Consider the following 15,759-nt stretch of genomic DNA (forward strand, 5'->3'; position numbering starts at 1 on the left):
AAATCTATGGGAGTGTGGATTAATCAATACAGAGATTAATTCAATTACACAAATAAAGTTATAGATTTCCTAACAATGTAATTTTAACACACTGGATAAAAAGGACGATGCTTTGTTTTAAATGGCGAGAAGGAGAAGAGAAAACTTTTGGATCCACCAACTCCACACTTTAGAACCTGATGGTCTTAACGAAAAAGACGACAAAAAATACAGGAAAGATAAAGAATAATTTAAAACAAAGCATCGTCCTTTTTATCCCGTAATATTGGTCAATGGACGTTGCTTACTTCAACTACCAATTATGTACTATTTTCAAGGCAGCTAAATCCAAGTGCAACATATACATTGAGCTGCAAAATTTTCTTATTTTCAAGGCAGCTAAATTCAAATGCAACATAGACATTGAGCTGCAAAATTTTCTTATTTTAAAGGCAGCTAAATTCAAATGCAACATAGACATTGAGCTGCAAAATTTTCTTATTTTCAAGGCAGCTAAGTGCAACATATACGTTGAGCTGCAAAAGTTTCTTATCATCTACATCCGATTTCACCTGGATAGATGCACGCTTGATAAAGCTAGTTGGTCTAGCGAAATATTGCGTTTATTTTCATCATTTTGTAAATATTTTAAACATTCTTATATTTACATACTAAATAGTGTGTTAAAATTACAATGTTAGGCAATCTATATATATATATATATATATATTAAAATATTTTTGGAACCGTTCAGTTTTCTTCTGTTCACGATTGTTTTTCTTTTAGAAATTTGTTTTATTGCTTTGATAAAAATTTGGAAGAAAAAAATGCTTTATAATAATAATCATGGGGACATGAGATGAATTGGCATAATTAATATCTTATTTTTTACTTCCAAAGAAAGAGTACGGTACATGTAACTCAATAATTAATTTTAATCCACTAAATATTTTTTTTCGAAAACATTGTAATAGGAGCTATTTTTAACTTTACCACAAGCGCTATTTTCCTGTATTTTTTTTTTCAAATATAATATTGTGGCTTTTAATCTAACACAAAAAGAAGTCCAATGACCTGTATCCCTGATTAAGTTTTTTTTATAAAAGCACGATATAATTGAACTTTTCAAGTGATAGAGTATTTATTATCATATCTATTTGTGTTCTTTACATCTTTAAATATTTTCCTAATGAAATTTTACACTTTTTCATTATGTTCTCCGGCAAAAAACTCAAATATCACACAATACACTATTTGTATTCATTCAATGAAAACAAACAGAACGAACTTTTGATAAGAGTAAATACGTGAATTTCAAGGTTTTTTCCGATTAAATTGAAACACAATCTAAAAATGATTTTAAAAGTGTTTGAATTTAATTCAAATTGTATTTACTTTTCATTAAACCATTTTCCTTTTAAAAAACATGATCGATTAGTGTAGTGTCATTTTGCATTTATTTTTTTTCTCAATAGCCACCCATATTTTCTGAACCTCTAAAAATATAAGTTCATTTAAGGTGTATGATCCAAACTTTGTTGATGCAATTAGCCAAAGAAAGAGCATTGTTAGTTTGAAATAATTCACACATTTGATCATATATATATAGAATTATATTAAATATGGAATTTGCTCATAGTTATTATAGATAGTTTATGGTGTTCGTCCGTATGGTGATCTATATAGTTGCTTACACCAACATTCATTCGTTCTTTGCTCTCCGGTGGTAAGTTGTCTCCTTAGAAGTCATAACACACCGCTTTATATTTTGATTTTTAACACCCTAAACCCTTATTTTGTATCTAAATCTTTTATACTTGGGGGTTGATCGAACATTGATGTAATATGGCTAGTTCTCATTGCTAATCTTTCATGTTGACTTATTTTCATATTTTAACAAATGGTTAAGGGAAGATATAAAATCATAGACAATGCTTTGATAAGTGGAAGAGTATTTTTATAATTTTATAATAATTTATGGAAACTGCTGGTGCATAAATGATTGTTCCGAATAGATATGTCGTGAAAATAACACGAGACACATTTTTTTTTTACAAATTCAAATCAAATCAAAGCATATGATCTCGGACCGTTCTCAGACCAATAGATTTATGTGTAGGTCCTGGATGTAATTTTTTTTTAAATATATAAACCTGCCGAAAACCAGTTTAAACGTACATGTACGCAGAAGTTGAAAATAAGAATAGTCATGGCCGTACTTTAACCTATAATGGTTTACTTTTTAAATTGTTATTTGTATGGAGAGTTGTCTCATTGGCACTCACACCACATCTTCCTATATCTATGATAATTATTGTTTATTTAGTTAGTACAATGTATGTGTAGTTTATAGTTACCAACGCATGAAGTATCTTACAAACGTTATGGTATTGTACGTCATCTCGTACAAATTATACACTCGTCTGACGTCGAATTACCATATGCAAAGATTGTTGCTCCTCTGTTTCAGAATAATGACCGTTTAAAAAAAACTATTATTAAATGATAGCACTAAAAAGCAGAAAAAATGAAGGTTCTGTGTGCCTGTTGTCTAGATATATAATTCATTGACAATTTGGCTGGAAATGATTCTCTTTTTAGATTTTTCGTAATTTTACATTTGCATAATTTTTCTTTCAAATACAATTAGTTAGAAAATAACAAGGAGTTTATGATATATATCGAATATAGCCATTAACCTTTATGTAATAAAATTTTGAAAAGAAAGTAGGGCTCAGTGGGCAAAATTTTATTGACACCTCAACGATAAAACCAGAGGATTCCGAATATCTGACAAACATTAAACGACAAGGGGAGAGAACATCCTCAAACTAACATCATAATGTTACATTTTTGCACAACCATTTATCAATTATTGTATAGCAGAATATTGATAATTTAAAGTGAAATATCCTCTTACATGTAGCTTTAACAGAATATTAAAAGAACAGTTTATTTTGGGTGGTATGATTATTTAAATGGCTTTATAATTTTGCAAATAATGTTGGGAGTCGAGCTTACTATAGCAATTGTATTATTTTGTAGTTTAAATTTATGAACTTCATATGTGTTATATCATTTCAGCTAAGAACTTTTGTCTAATCAATTCTATGGACAAAAAGCTGGATATATTATGCTTAACAATTCTACGGAAAATGAGCTGGGAATATTTTGCTTAACAATTCTACGGACAGAAAGCTTGGAATATTTTGCTTAAGAATTCTAAATACTAAAAGCTGGAAATAATTTCTTTATTAATTATACGGACTAAAAGCTGGAAATATTTTGTTTCAGAATTCTACTGATGAAAAGTGCGAGTTTTTTTCTTTTAAAATTATACAAACAAAAGAAAAGGAATATAGCTAGTTTGCTTAACAATTCTTCAGACAAAAGACTAAGAATATTTTACTTAAAAAATCTTCGGACAAAAGGCAAGGAATATTTTGCTTCAAGATTCTACGGAAAACAGTCACATGATGCAAACGGATAAAATGAATCTATTAATAGATGGTCAACAAGACCAAAGAGAAAATACGTTATTGTGCTCGTTTTGCTTTCGTATTTTTGATAACTTTAATGATTTGGAAGATCATCTCATATCACACGACCCGTTAAATCTATCAAATGGTCAACGTGAGGATTACGTAGGCTTCAACTGTGTTAGCGAAAATATAAACTTTGATTCACCGAATTCTATAAATACATGTGCGTCTAAATTAATTAAAACAAAACAAAACTATTTTAGCAAACAACAGCAACTATCGCCAGCGATACATTCATTACAACAGTTAAAAAACGTCATGTTTAAACGTAAACGTGATAATGATAATGACGAAGAGGCGGAGGATGTCAAAGACAATTACAAAGAGGAAGATTATGACGACACTGACGAGGAGACAGAGGTTGATTACGACTGTGATGAAAAAGACGGAGACGCAGACGACGAGTCAGGGGTCGATTCCGACGAGGAGGACGAGGACGACGACAGTGATGATGAAATGGATGATGATGATGACGACGAGGAGGAAGGAGACAGCCACGAGTCTCAGGATGAAGATAAAGAAGAGGAGATGGCGGCCATGAACAACGTGAAGGATTGCGACGACTGCGATCGGAACGAACAGAGGAAAGGAGTGAAACGAAAACCGTATAAAGTCAAAGAAGAAGAGGATAAAATCATAGATAAAAAGATCAGGTAAGTTTAAATTTACTATCGACAAACTATCATACAAATGAGGGTTTTTTTGCTGAAAGAAGTAAAAAAGAGCGAGGTGTTAAATTATGTAGTGACAACTTACCCCTTAGAATCATGACACATTTTTATGTATACCTGCTATGTGTGCTGTACTGTTGCCCCACTGTCCCAGGTGAAGGGAGGGTATGCGCCTTCAAACTGTTATAGTTTGTTGTTTATCTAAAAAGGAGATGTGGTATGATTACCAATTAGACAACTCTCCACCAGAAACCAAAATGACACAGAAATTATTAACTATAGGTCACCGTACGGCCTTCGCCAATGAGCAACGCCCATACCGCATAGTCAGCTATAAAAGACCCCAAAATGACAATGTAAAACAATTCAAACGAGAAAACAAACGACCTTATTTATGTAAAAATGAACGAAAAACAAATATGTAACACATTAACAAACGACAACCACTGAATTACAGGGTCATGAATCATATTTTTTCGTGATTATTTTGTACATAAATCAGGCCGTTAGTTTTCTCGTATGAGTTGTTTTACATTGGTCATTCCGTGGCCTTTCATAGCTTTTATTGCCCATTGTTGAAGGCCGTACGATGACGTATACATTTAACTTCTACGACATTTGTGCATTGGTGTCTCATTGGCAATCATATCATATCTTTTTATTTGTTTAGTCTGGACATTAACCTAACAGGAAAAAGCGATGTTCCAAAATGAATTGATTAATTTTTTCAGAAACATTGATCAAATGGCATACACTGAGACTGTTAAATACAAATTACTTATGCAGAGTGATACTATACGAAGATTAGAAACTATGGTAAAAACTATGAAGAAATCGCCTAGAACACATGAGAATTGCAAGTATTCACTTAGAAAACCCGAGAATAAGATGGAATCACCTAGAACACATAAGAATAACAACCGCCTCTTTGTGAGTAACACTATTGCAAATAATGATATATTAACACCAATTGTACATTGTAGTCGTTTTATGAGATACATACATTTTTGTGTACATGTACGATAACATTTTGACCTCGGAATTTGACTGCAAACATATTGACCTCGGACTTTGTTCGCAGTCAATATACTCCTTTCGGGTTGAAATTATCCTCGCATGGACTTATACAAAGGCTATGAGTGTAAATATATTGGTCTCTGTATCTAAATTGGGGTATGAATGCTGTTATATTCCCTGAATTTAATAACACAATCTGATCAATACTAATCGGGTTTTGCCCCTTTTTGTTCGTCAATTATTATGTCACACTTGATAAGATATGGTGCATTCATTCCCAAAATGCACCTTAATAAACAGCAACCAAAGGAATGTGATGTTGTTGATATTCTTTAGCTATGTCCTTAGAATGGACCAATAGCAGCTTGAATATGTTCGCCCTTCATAATATATAAGAGTTTACTACATTGTAAAGGGTCATTTGGTAAACCAAAAAATGTTATATATTTTTTAGGCACTAGATGGTGGAATGACAATCCATAAAAGTACTCAGACAGAAAGCATTAATGAAGGTAGAAACAAATGTTGAAATACTGAATATATACTTGGTAAAATATCAAAACATATGAATTAAACATCGCATTTTTTTTTAGTATTTGTAAAACAATAATATATGGTACGGTTTTGTTACTCAATAAACATTTTTATAAATATATGCCCTTCAAATTATGGTGAAATTTGATGAGTTTTTATTGTCTGCAAAATTGAGAATGTGTCAAAGAGACAACTAAGAAACACTCTGGCGCAAAAATGCAGCGGGGATTAACATGTTTTATAAGATCTCAAACCTCCCATTTACAATGTACCTCTAGCAAATGTAGAAAAACAGATATATACATGATAGCAATACGCACAGTAAAACTCAGTTTAAGGATGTTCGCTACTCTCTTAAAACATAACAAGCTTATTTATAAGATTGGTATAAATTGAATGTATATAAATAAAGAAACTAAAAAAGCAGAAAAATGAAGGGTCCGTTTGCTTGTTTTCGAGATATAAGCCATTTAAAATTTGAAGGGAAATAATTCTCTCTAGACTTTTCATAAACTTAACATGGGCACCTACATGTAATCAAATTATGAAAAGAAAAATAGAGTTAAGTAGGAAAATTTCGAAGAAGAGAATTAAAATCAGAATTAAGAAACTGAATGGGTCCATCAATGCCCATGCTACGTCAATCTTTAAAGACCCAAATGTTGCAAAACACCTATCCGACCTCCATGACAAATATGTTGTCCCCGCAGATAAAGACCCAAATAACATCGTTTTTGTGTGTAAAAGTCACTACATCAACTGCTTGATAAACGAATTAGGTATTGACAATTCACTTGGAAACTCAACATATACCCTCACGACACTTACCAAAGAGGAAATCCTGGATAATCATAGGTCTGTTCTATGTTCCTTTGGAATTTCAACAAAAGATGAAGAACTGGATCTTCCATCACTGTATTGGATACCTAAACTACATAAGTGTCCTTACAAACAACGGTATATTGCTGGGTCTTCCAAGTGCTCCACGAAACCTCTTTCTAAATTATTAACATCTATTTTATCAGCAATCAAAGACGGGCTTCAAAGTTATTGTGAAACTGCCTATTCTAGAGGTGGCGTGAATCAGATGTGGATACTTAAAAATTCAAAAGATCTTTTAGAGTACATAAAATCTAACTCTCTTTCATCTTGTAACAGTATTAAAACATTTGACTTTTCTACTCTGTACACAAGTATTCCACATTCCAAACTAAAAGACAAATTGAAAGAGTTGGTATTACTTTGCTTCATAAAAAAGAATGGCCAACGTAGATACAAGTATCTTGTCTTAGGGAGGGATAAATCCTACTTTGTAAAGAATCACTCTGATTCAAACAAAAAATTCTCTGAAACTGATATTATCAAGATGCTTGATTTCTTGATTGACAACATATATGTTACGTTCGGAGGACGTGTTTTTCAACAGACTGTCGGCATTCCAATGGGAACAAACTGTGCCCCTCTACTCGCCGACTTGTTTCTTTATTATTATGAGGCTGACTTCATGCAGGAACTTCTTAGGAAGAAAGATAAGAAGTTAGCAATATCCTTTAACTCTACTTTCCGCTATATAGATGATGTTCTTTCACTAAACAATTCAAAATTTGGTGACTATGTGGAACGCATCTATCCAATCGAACTAGAGATAAAGGATACTACAGATACAGTTAAGTCGGCTTCATATCTTGACTTACATCTAGAAATTGACAATGAGGGTCGGTTGAAAACAAAACTTTACGACAAAAGAGATGATTTCAGCTTTCCAATTGTGAACTTTCCATTTCTAAGTAGCAACATTCCAGCAGCACCTGCATACGGGGTATATATCTCCCAATTGATACGATATTCCCGTGCTTGCATTTCCTATCATGATTTTCTTGATAGAGGTTTGCTGCTCACAAGGAAGCTATTAAACCAAGAGTTCCAAATAGTGAAGTTGAAATCGTCCCTTCGTAAATTTTACGGACGCCATCACGAGTTGGTTGACCGTTATGGAATAACCGTTTCACAAATGATATCGGATATGTTCCTTACGTCGTAACTACAATCCCCTTCCCTTTCATGAATAAGACCTACCGAATTAGACTATTTACCGGATTTGTAATCACATAAGCAATACGACGGGTGCCACATGTGGAGCAGGATCTGCTTACCCTTCCGGAGCACCTGAGATCACCCCTAGTTTTTGGTGGGGTTCGTGTTGTTTATTCTTTAGTTTTCTATGTTGTGTCGTGTGTACTATTGTTTTTCTGTTTGTCTTTTTCATTTTTAGCCATTGCGTTGTCAGTTTGTTTTAGATTTATGAGTTTGACTGTCCCTTTGGTATCTTTCGTCCCTCTTTTACAAGGGGTACAATCAAAATCACGTGATGGATATACACACACCGGAAGTAACAGTCGAGCAGACCGCTTGAAAGGTAAGTAGTCGTATTTACTTGTTTATATCAATAAAATTTAATAAATAAGGTAGTGCACCGAATGTAGGATACTATCTAGTTTTGAAATACACAATTATCCTTGCTGGAAAGCGTGCAGTTAATGCGAACACTTCGACACAGTTCCAAAATTTCACCGTCGAAGTGTTTGCAATAACTGCACGCTTTCTAGCAAAAACAATTGTGTATTTTAAAACTACATACTATCCGACATTCGGTGTGCCAACTTATTAATCAAAATTTAATTGATATAAACAAGAAAATGCAACTACTAACCTTTCAAGCGGCGAGTTCTACTGTAACTTCCGGTGTGTGTATATCCATCACGTGATTTTGATTGTACCCCTTGTTTTATGTATCCAAATATCTGAAAAGGCATTAAAAATTTTAAGCAGACGATGTTGAGGTTTTAAATCTTACGTTCTTATATCTTTCTACTTTTGAAATTTTGGGAAAAAATCTAAAGATTTTTGAGAGAAAAAAATATCAATAAAAAGTTTCGCTTTTTTTTTTTTTAAATCAATGGTTTTGATAAAAAAAAAAATAACTATGTAAACATTAGAATAATCGGGAAATTATTTAGCATGGTACAGTGTAACCCTCAGGTGTAACCAATTTCATTATATATGGGAAAACATTGCCTTTAGCTTGTATTATGTCTTTTGTTAAGTATATTTACGTTGATCCACTACAGTTTAGTACGGTAAATTTTTTCAACAGTAAAAAAAAGTATGATTATTAAATTACATTTATCGTACTAAATTACGACCTAGTTTCTTTCATTGAAGTGTAATCATTTATCAGTGGAGAAACGTGCAGGTGAAATAAGTACAAATTTTGACAATTAAATACTTTAAAATAGACAAGATTGTACAGCGATTTATATTGCCGCACAAAAACTTTAAGATTTTATTCTAATCTTCACACCATCTTAACGTGTTAATATCTGCATTTGAACAGTTAGAGGTAATGACACTTTTCTGGTTTTATCATAACTGATCGCTCTTTAAAGAACACGAGAAAAGACTTAATATTTAGTTTTTTAATTCTATGTAGATCAGATGAAATCTTGTCACATCGTCGGGGCTTACGTAATCAGATAAAAAGTCAAAGTCAAAAATTTTATTGATATAAAATCCCAAATCTGGATTGTCATCAACACACAAACAAAGAACAGATATTAATCATTACAATCAATTATTTAAGGAATCACTGTAATGTTTTTTCTGTCTATGAAGAAATAATATAAAAATTTGGTGCACACTGAATAACGCGCGTAGTGGGTTATTTTTAACAGTGTGCACCACATTTTTATGTTATTTCGAATAGACAGAAAAAATATTACAGGCATTTCTTATAATTTAATTCTAAATTCCATTTTAAACCGTAGAAAACCTTGAAAAAAACGTTGATGACGTCACGGTCACATGACTAAATTATGTCTATGGGCTAATAACAAAATAACGTCAGCCAATCAGAAGACGCGTAACATCAAAAATTAAATTATTATAATATATCAATACAGAACATAACAAAAATATCGAGAGATATTTAAAGATAATCGAGTTGAGATGACCAACGATAATCTGTTTATCGCTTACATCTAAGTTTTTTTTTATCTAGATCAAGGATGCTGTCAGTGTAGAACGTGTACCTGCAAATGTCACACAAATTTAAGGAATGGTATGTATTCTAAGATATGTATTGTTTATGTTAACCCCCCCCCCCCCCCCCCCCCACCCCACCCCCCCTTTTACACCCATTTTTCTCTACTCTTTATTTTGTGTTTATTTATAAAAAAAATCGTAGAATTGGGTCATTATTCACTATTGTGTAATAAAAACATCTTCCAGACTAGCTATATAAATTTCTATGAATGTATGTGACTGTTACATTAAACATGTTAAAGGAGCACTAGCTAGTACGAGATATGAAAAAAACTAATGTTTGGTTTTTTTTGGCTCAATTAGTAATGAAATACAAATAGTGAAATAATAATTTCTTTTCAACAGCCAATAAGGTCTAATTTTGTCAAAATAAGCAAAACAACATTGATAATGAATTATTCACTTGCAAGTGAATAATTCGACCTCATTGAATCCGTATTCATGTGAACTTAAATTTAACCCCTTAGCTTGAGATGGATAACACGTGAATTGTATGTGTAAAGTTATTTAAAGGAAGAGAATGTCAATGTCAAAGGTAAATCATTTGATTGACTGATTCGATCCACAAATAAAACCATTCTAATACTGGTAAAAACGATGATAAACATTTATTTTTTATCTGTAATATGAAATTAAATAGACTTAGAATAATTCAACAGCACGTGTTTGCTTAATCTATTTAAATCTATATTTATGTTTACATCGCTTATATGGTCATCGGATGACTACATAGGTCAACTCAATAGATAATTAGCGTCTAGACTCAAATACACACGAAACGAAGCTACGTACAATGTATGTTCATGCCTGTGTCTTGTTCATTGTTTTATTTAAACTTTTAATAGTTTGGATAAATGTTTTACATTGTTATAAATTAAATATGAGAATTTGATTAGAATCGGTGAACATGAATTTGACAGCTAGTGCCCCTTTAAGGTACATGTATATGAATGAGGAAAGATTTGTTTTCAATTGCGGAGAATTTTAAACGAGTTGCATAGTTTCATAAACAGTTTCAATATGCATTGAATAAACTAGTAATTAGAAATCGGTTTGTGTGAGCGTCTTCTAGTACCAGATAAAAAAAAATACTTTTTGTCGTCAAAAGAATCAAACTAGAAGTCAACTATGATTTATATTAGTATATAATACCTAAAAGTTATGTCGATCGTTTACAATCTTAATTGAGTATGTTAACCCTTAACTTATTTTAGATATACAGAATGCCTTGAAATATAGCAAACTAATGTTCCAGACAAATATATTTCCAAAAGAGAAGGACAAGAAAAAACTTTTAACAAAAACACTGAAAATCAAAACAGTAAATAAATGGTTTATAAACTATAGGTAAGTATGTTAATATAATCTTAAATATTGAATCATGAAGACTCATATTCATAAATATCGGTCACTAAGCTTGGCTGAGGGGATCAAGTCACATTTATGAAAAATTTCAAAATGCTTATGAAAATTAATTTTCTGAAGGCTTGTTAAGTCTTGCTCATTGTCATTTTCACATACTAGTACAATATATAGAAGCCCTCGTAGTTTTGTTTGTCTATATGTAATTTGGACCTCTTGTCCTTTTTCTCTAACAACTTAACCTTGGTTGACACATCTGTGTCATCCCTGCTATCGTTCACTAAAATATCTTTATTCTAAGTTTGCTGGATTATGACTCGATCGTTTATACTATCAGAGGTCCTTCTTTCTCTCTACATCTACCCCTACATCTACAGTGTACCCCTACCCCCGAGCCCACGTGTTACGGTAGATTTTGGTGGCATGGCTGCTTCCGAAAAATCTACGTATTAATCAGAAATGTAAAGAATATACCAGTATTGATATGGCACACGGATGTTGACGTTATTGCTGAGAACGTAGTAAGATCACGGTATGAAAGTAGTATAATCGTGGTAAGAACTTGCTATAATCGCAGTAGAAGCGCGGCAAGATCGTGTTGCAATCGGATAACTCATGGTATGGTCGTAACGAGAACACGATGAATGTAGTAAGATCATGATAATCATAGAAAAAGCGTGGTTAGAACGTGGTATAATGAGGACATAGTATCATTGTGAACACAACGGAAAAAAAAAATCATGTCGTATATACGGGTACCGCGACCTCACAACGATCTGAATTAATTTAAGATCGCGGTGATCGTGGTGCGATCGCAGTCTAGTGGGACTGGACTTAAGTTATGTGGCATATCCTATTATATGTTGTGGATATTTCACGCACCTTCTTATCTAAAACAAAAAACCATCACATAATAGAAACTACCTTCTTCTAATATAAAAGCACCATCACATTACAAACAAGCCCTTACTTATAATAAGAAACGCACCTTCACATAATAAAAAAAAGGAACATCTTGTGATAAAAAAAGACGTGACTTTCTTATAATACAACCGCACTATCACATAATGAAAAGCACCTTCTTTTTATTATAAAAAAAAATCACCCTCACATAATGAAAATCAGAAATATCCACAGCATATAAAAGAGGATGCCACATAAGACGGCTATGGCGTTCCATTTAATTACATATAACGATTTGTTATTACGGGTGAAGGGCAATGTGTCGACTTAAGAAATAAATTTCAAAAATTTCTTAATGAAGTGTTACACAAGAAGTCACTGAAAAGTAACATAGTTTATTTAAGTTGTCTTGTGAATACGGTGTATTTCAGTCATGATACGATATTTGAGATCTAGAGCTTCTTAAAATCACCGTTGACATATCGGAATGGCCCAAGACATCGGTATCACTGTTCACAGCTGTAAAAAGGCTAGCTTTCACTCGCAAACAAAAGGTGTAAATGAAAAGGATCATGCACAACCAAGACTTGCAAATGCAAAAAAGCTATGATACCGTGTGGAAGTAAATGTCACCCTCAGCCTATATGCAAGAATGTAATTAGCGATGTAAACTAACTATGGCATCAATATTTAATTTTTACGTAGTATTTGAATTATAAAATAATACATTGTCGTGTAATCATTATTGTTTTTTTTAGATAAAGTTTTTGTATTATTGAAGTTTTTATAATGTAACTCCAAAAATATTCCTATATGGTCCAAATACTCATATGGTCTGGCCCGTTAATAACCAAACGAGTATTATACTCATTTGGTCCGACCATACGCAAACGGTCGGACCATACGCGTATGGTCGGACCATATGAGTATACGCATATGGTCATGACCATACGCGTATGGTCCAAATACTCATATGGTCCGGAACATATACACCTAACATACATTGTACATGTGTAGTGTATACGTCATTTTCACAAGCTTTAAACATAAAACAAACCAAACTTTATTCATATGTCATTGTTTAGAAACATGACTAAGTCTTATTCAATATGATGTGCACTAGATTGTTTTAAACAATAAGCACATTGTCATGATTATATATATGTATGTATGGGTTTAACTCATTGTTGAAGGTGGTACAGTAACCTATACGTTCTGTTTCCTTTGATCACCTGTGGGAAGTTATCTTATTGATAATCTTACCGCATCATCTGATTTTTTATGTTTTGTATTTTCAGATATCACTTTTTCCTCCATATAAAGAAGAATGCAGTTGATACCATCTCACCAAAATCAACAACACCAGAAATAAACAGATTGACAAACAAACATTATACTAAATGTTTTCAATGTGTTTCCAAAAAGCCTAAACACCATTCGAAACAACAAGTGAAACGGGCTTTCATGGCATGGAGATTTGCCTTGCAAAACAATCTTAATCCTGAAAAATACATGAGGCAGGCTTTAAAATCGTAACGAAAAATATAGTGCATAATCATTCAAACCAAGGAACGGGAATTAAGCCGCAGATCGTCAAGCACTGCAGTGACGACATAGAAACTACAGATGACGTTCCATACAAATGATCTTTTCCTTTTCCTTTGATTTTATTCATATCTATTCGTTAGTTTTTGGACCCTTTTACCACCAATTGAATGTGTTAAATGTGATCATGCAGAAATCAAAACGTGATTAGATAGACGGCACACTTCATTTTAATGCATGGTTTGGACAAGATGTTCGGAACACATTAATCATTAGACCTTTCAGTGTTGTTGACTCGTATGATGTATGTACTCTGTAATTTGCTATCATGGGTCAAAGATCTGTATGTACCAGTTCAAACATAGAATCATGTAATTTGACTGTTATGGTAGAGCTTGGTCGTACTCCATTGCGAATTAATGTTATTTGTCCAGTTCTGAAAATTGTACAAAGAATTAAAGGTTTAAGTAATAAGATATTATTTCATAAATTTTGTTTTAAAAAAAGATGAAATATGCTGATAATCGAAACCACAATTCATAATTTAAAACACGTCGTATTTCCCAAATAAAAGGTTTGTTTTTCCGTGGCTTTATGAAGGAGACCTTGTCGTATACGTTTCCCACTAAACGGTTGTTAAAGGTCATACGATGGCTTACAGTTGCTTGAGATAGTTGTCTCAATGGAAAGCCTTTCACATCAAGGAGGATAACTCAATAATTTTGTTCAAATATTGACCTAATTTGTTCCACTGCATAATGCATTGTAAAATAAAAGCAATATTTATCCTCATTGCTCAAACCGTATGATATCATAAAATTCTATAGGGTCAATATCATTACGATATTGAATTCGCAAAAGAGTCAATAATATTAGGATACATGCATTGAATTGTCCGGGTACTGGCGTATAAAGATTGATTCATGACTGCTTTAGGTTCAGTGGCAAGTATTACACGCTTAATTATGACGATAATATGTTAATATAATATCAATATATTACATGTAGTATCTTGTTTTGTACAAGACCGACTCGATAGGTCGGATGTTAACATGCTGACTCACATATGAAACTGCCTTACATAAAATCATATATTGACTCTGGTCGATCAAATCTGATCTAACTATTGAATGATGCCTGCAGTGCATGTGACCAGCACATACCAATGTTAAAGTCTTTGAGGCCAGCCGCTTATTTGAAATATAACATTCGCACCTGAGGATGGTACAAGAGACCGCAGTGACGGTTACATGCACTAATGATCCCTTTAGTATTTTTCAGTTATTATTTAGCGATTTTGATGTACGTAGAATGGCAAATTATAAACGTCGCGTTAAACATTTGATATTGATGAAAAAGAAAAGGTCTTCTTTTAGTTAAAAAAAATCTTGTTCAATAAATAACCACAGATTGTAATTTTAATCAGCACTTGTAACAAACATGATACGAGGGGCTGAAACTACTGGGCCAAATTCAAGAATGGTCAGTAAAGTAAGATCTACAAACACATCACCATCACCATAACAAAAAATTGTCATGAATCCATCTGTGTCCTTTGTTTAATATGCAAATAGACCAAGGTGACCGACACTGACTCTTTAGAGCCTTTAGTTTATATATATGATAACAGTCTGATAATTTGTACTGAATTATTCATCGAATGAACATGTTGAAGGAAACCGTTCTTAACGGAGACAAGTAATACAAAACATACTCCCGCTAACATGTCTAACCCCGCCACATTATTTATGTATGTGCCTGTCCCAAGTCAGGAGCCTGTAATTCAGTGGTTGTCGTTTGTTTATGTGTTACATATTTGTTTTTCGTTCATTTCTTTACATAAATAAGGCCGTTAGTTTTCTCGTTTGAATTGTTTTACATTGTCTTATCCGGGCCTATTATAGCTGACTATGCGGTATGGGCTTTGCTCATTGTTGAAGGCCGTATGGTGACCTATAGTTGTTAATGTCTGTGTTATTTTGGTCTTCTGTGGATAGTTGTATCATTGGCAATCATACCACATCTTCCTTTTAGCTCACCTGACTCGTAGGGTCAAGTGAGCTTTTTTCATCACTTAGCGTCCGTCATCGTCGCTACTTTTCACA

The 15,759-nt window shown here is 32.9% G+C and overlaps 1 protein-coding gene across 1 annotated transcript; it reads left to right on the plus strand.

Annotated features, from left to right (window-relative positions):
• Positions 1 to 2,855: 2,855 nt before the first annotated feature.
• LOC139496053 (uncharacterized) lies at positions 2,856 to 13,765 on the plus strand. The gene is made up of 6 exons (XM_071284481.1): positions 2,856 to 4,174; positions 4,924 to 5,122; positions 5,664 to 5,721; positions 9,801 to 9,860; positions 11,059 to 11,191; positions 13,408 to 13,765. Exons 1-6 carry the CDS (start codon positions 3,453 to 3,455, stop codon positions 13,643 to 13,645), a joined length of 1,410 nt encoding a protein of 469 aa, XP_071140582.1. The 5' UTR covers positions 2,856 to 3,452; the 3' UTR covers positions 13,646 to 13,765.
• The last annotated feature ends 1,994 nt before the right edge of the window (positions 13,766 to 15,759 follow it).

The sequence above is a fragment of the Mytilus edulis genome, chromosome 11, assembly GCF_963676685.1.
Source record: "Mytilus edulis chromosome 11, xbMytEdul2.2, whole genome shotgun sequence".
NCBI classification, from domain to species: domain Eukaryota; kingdom Metazoa; phylum Mollusca; class Bivalvia; order Mytilida; family Mytilidae; genus Mytilus; species Mytilus edulis.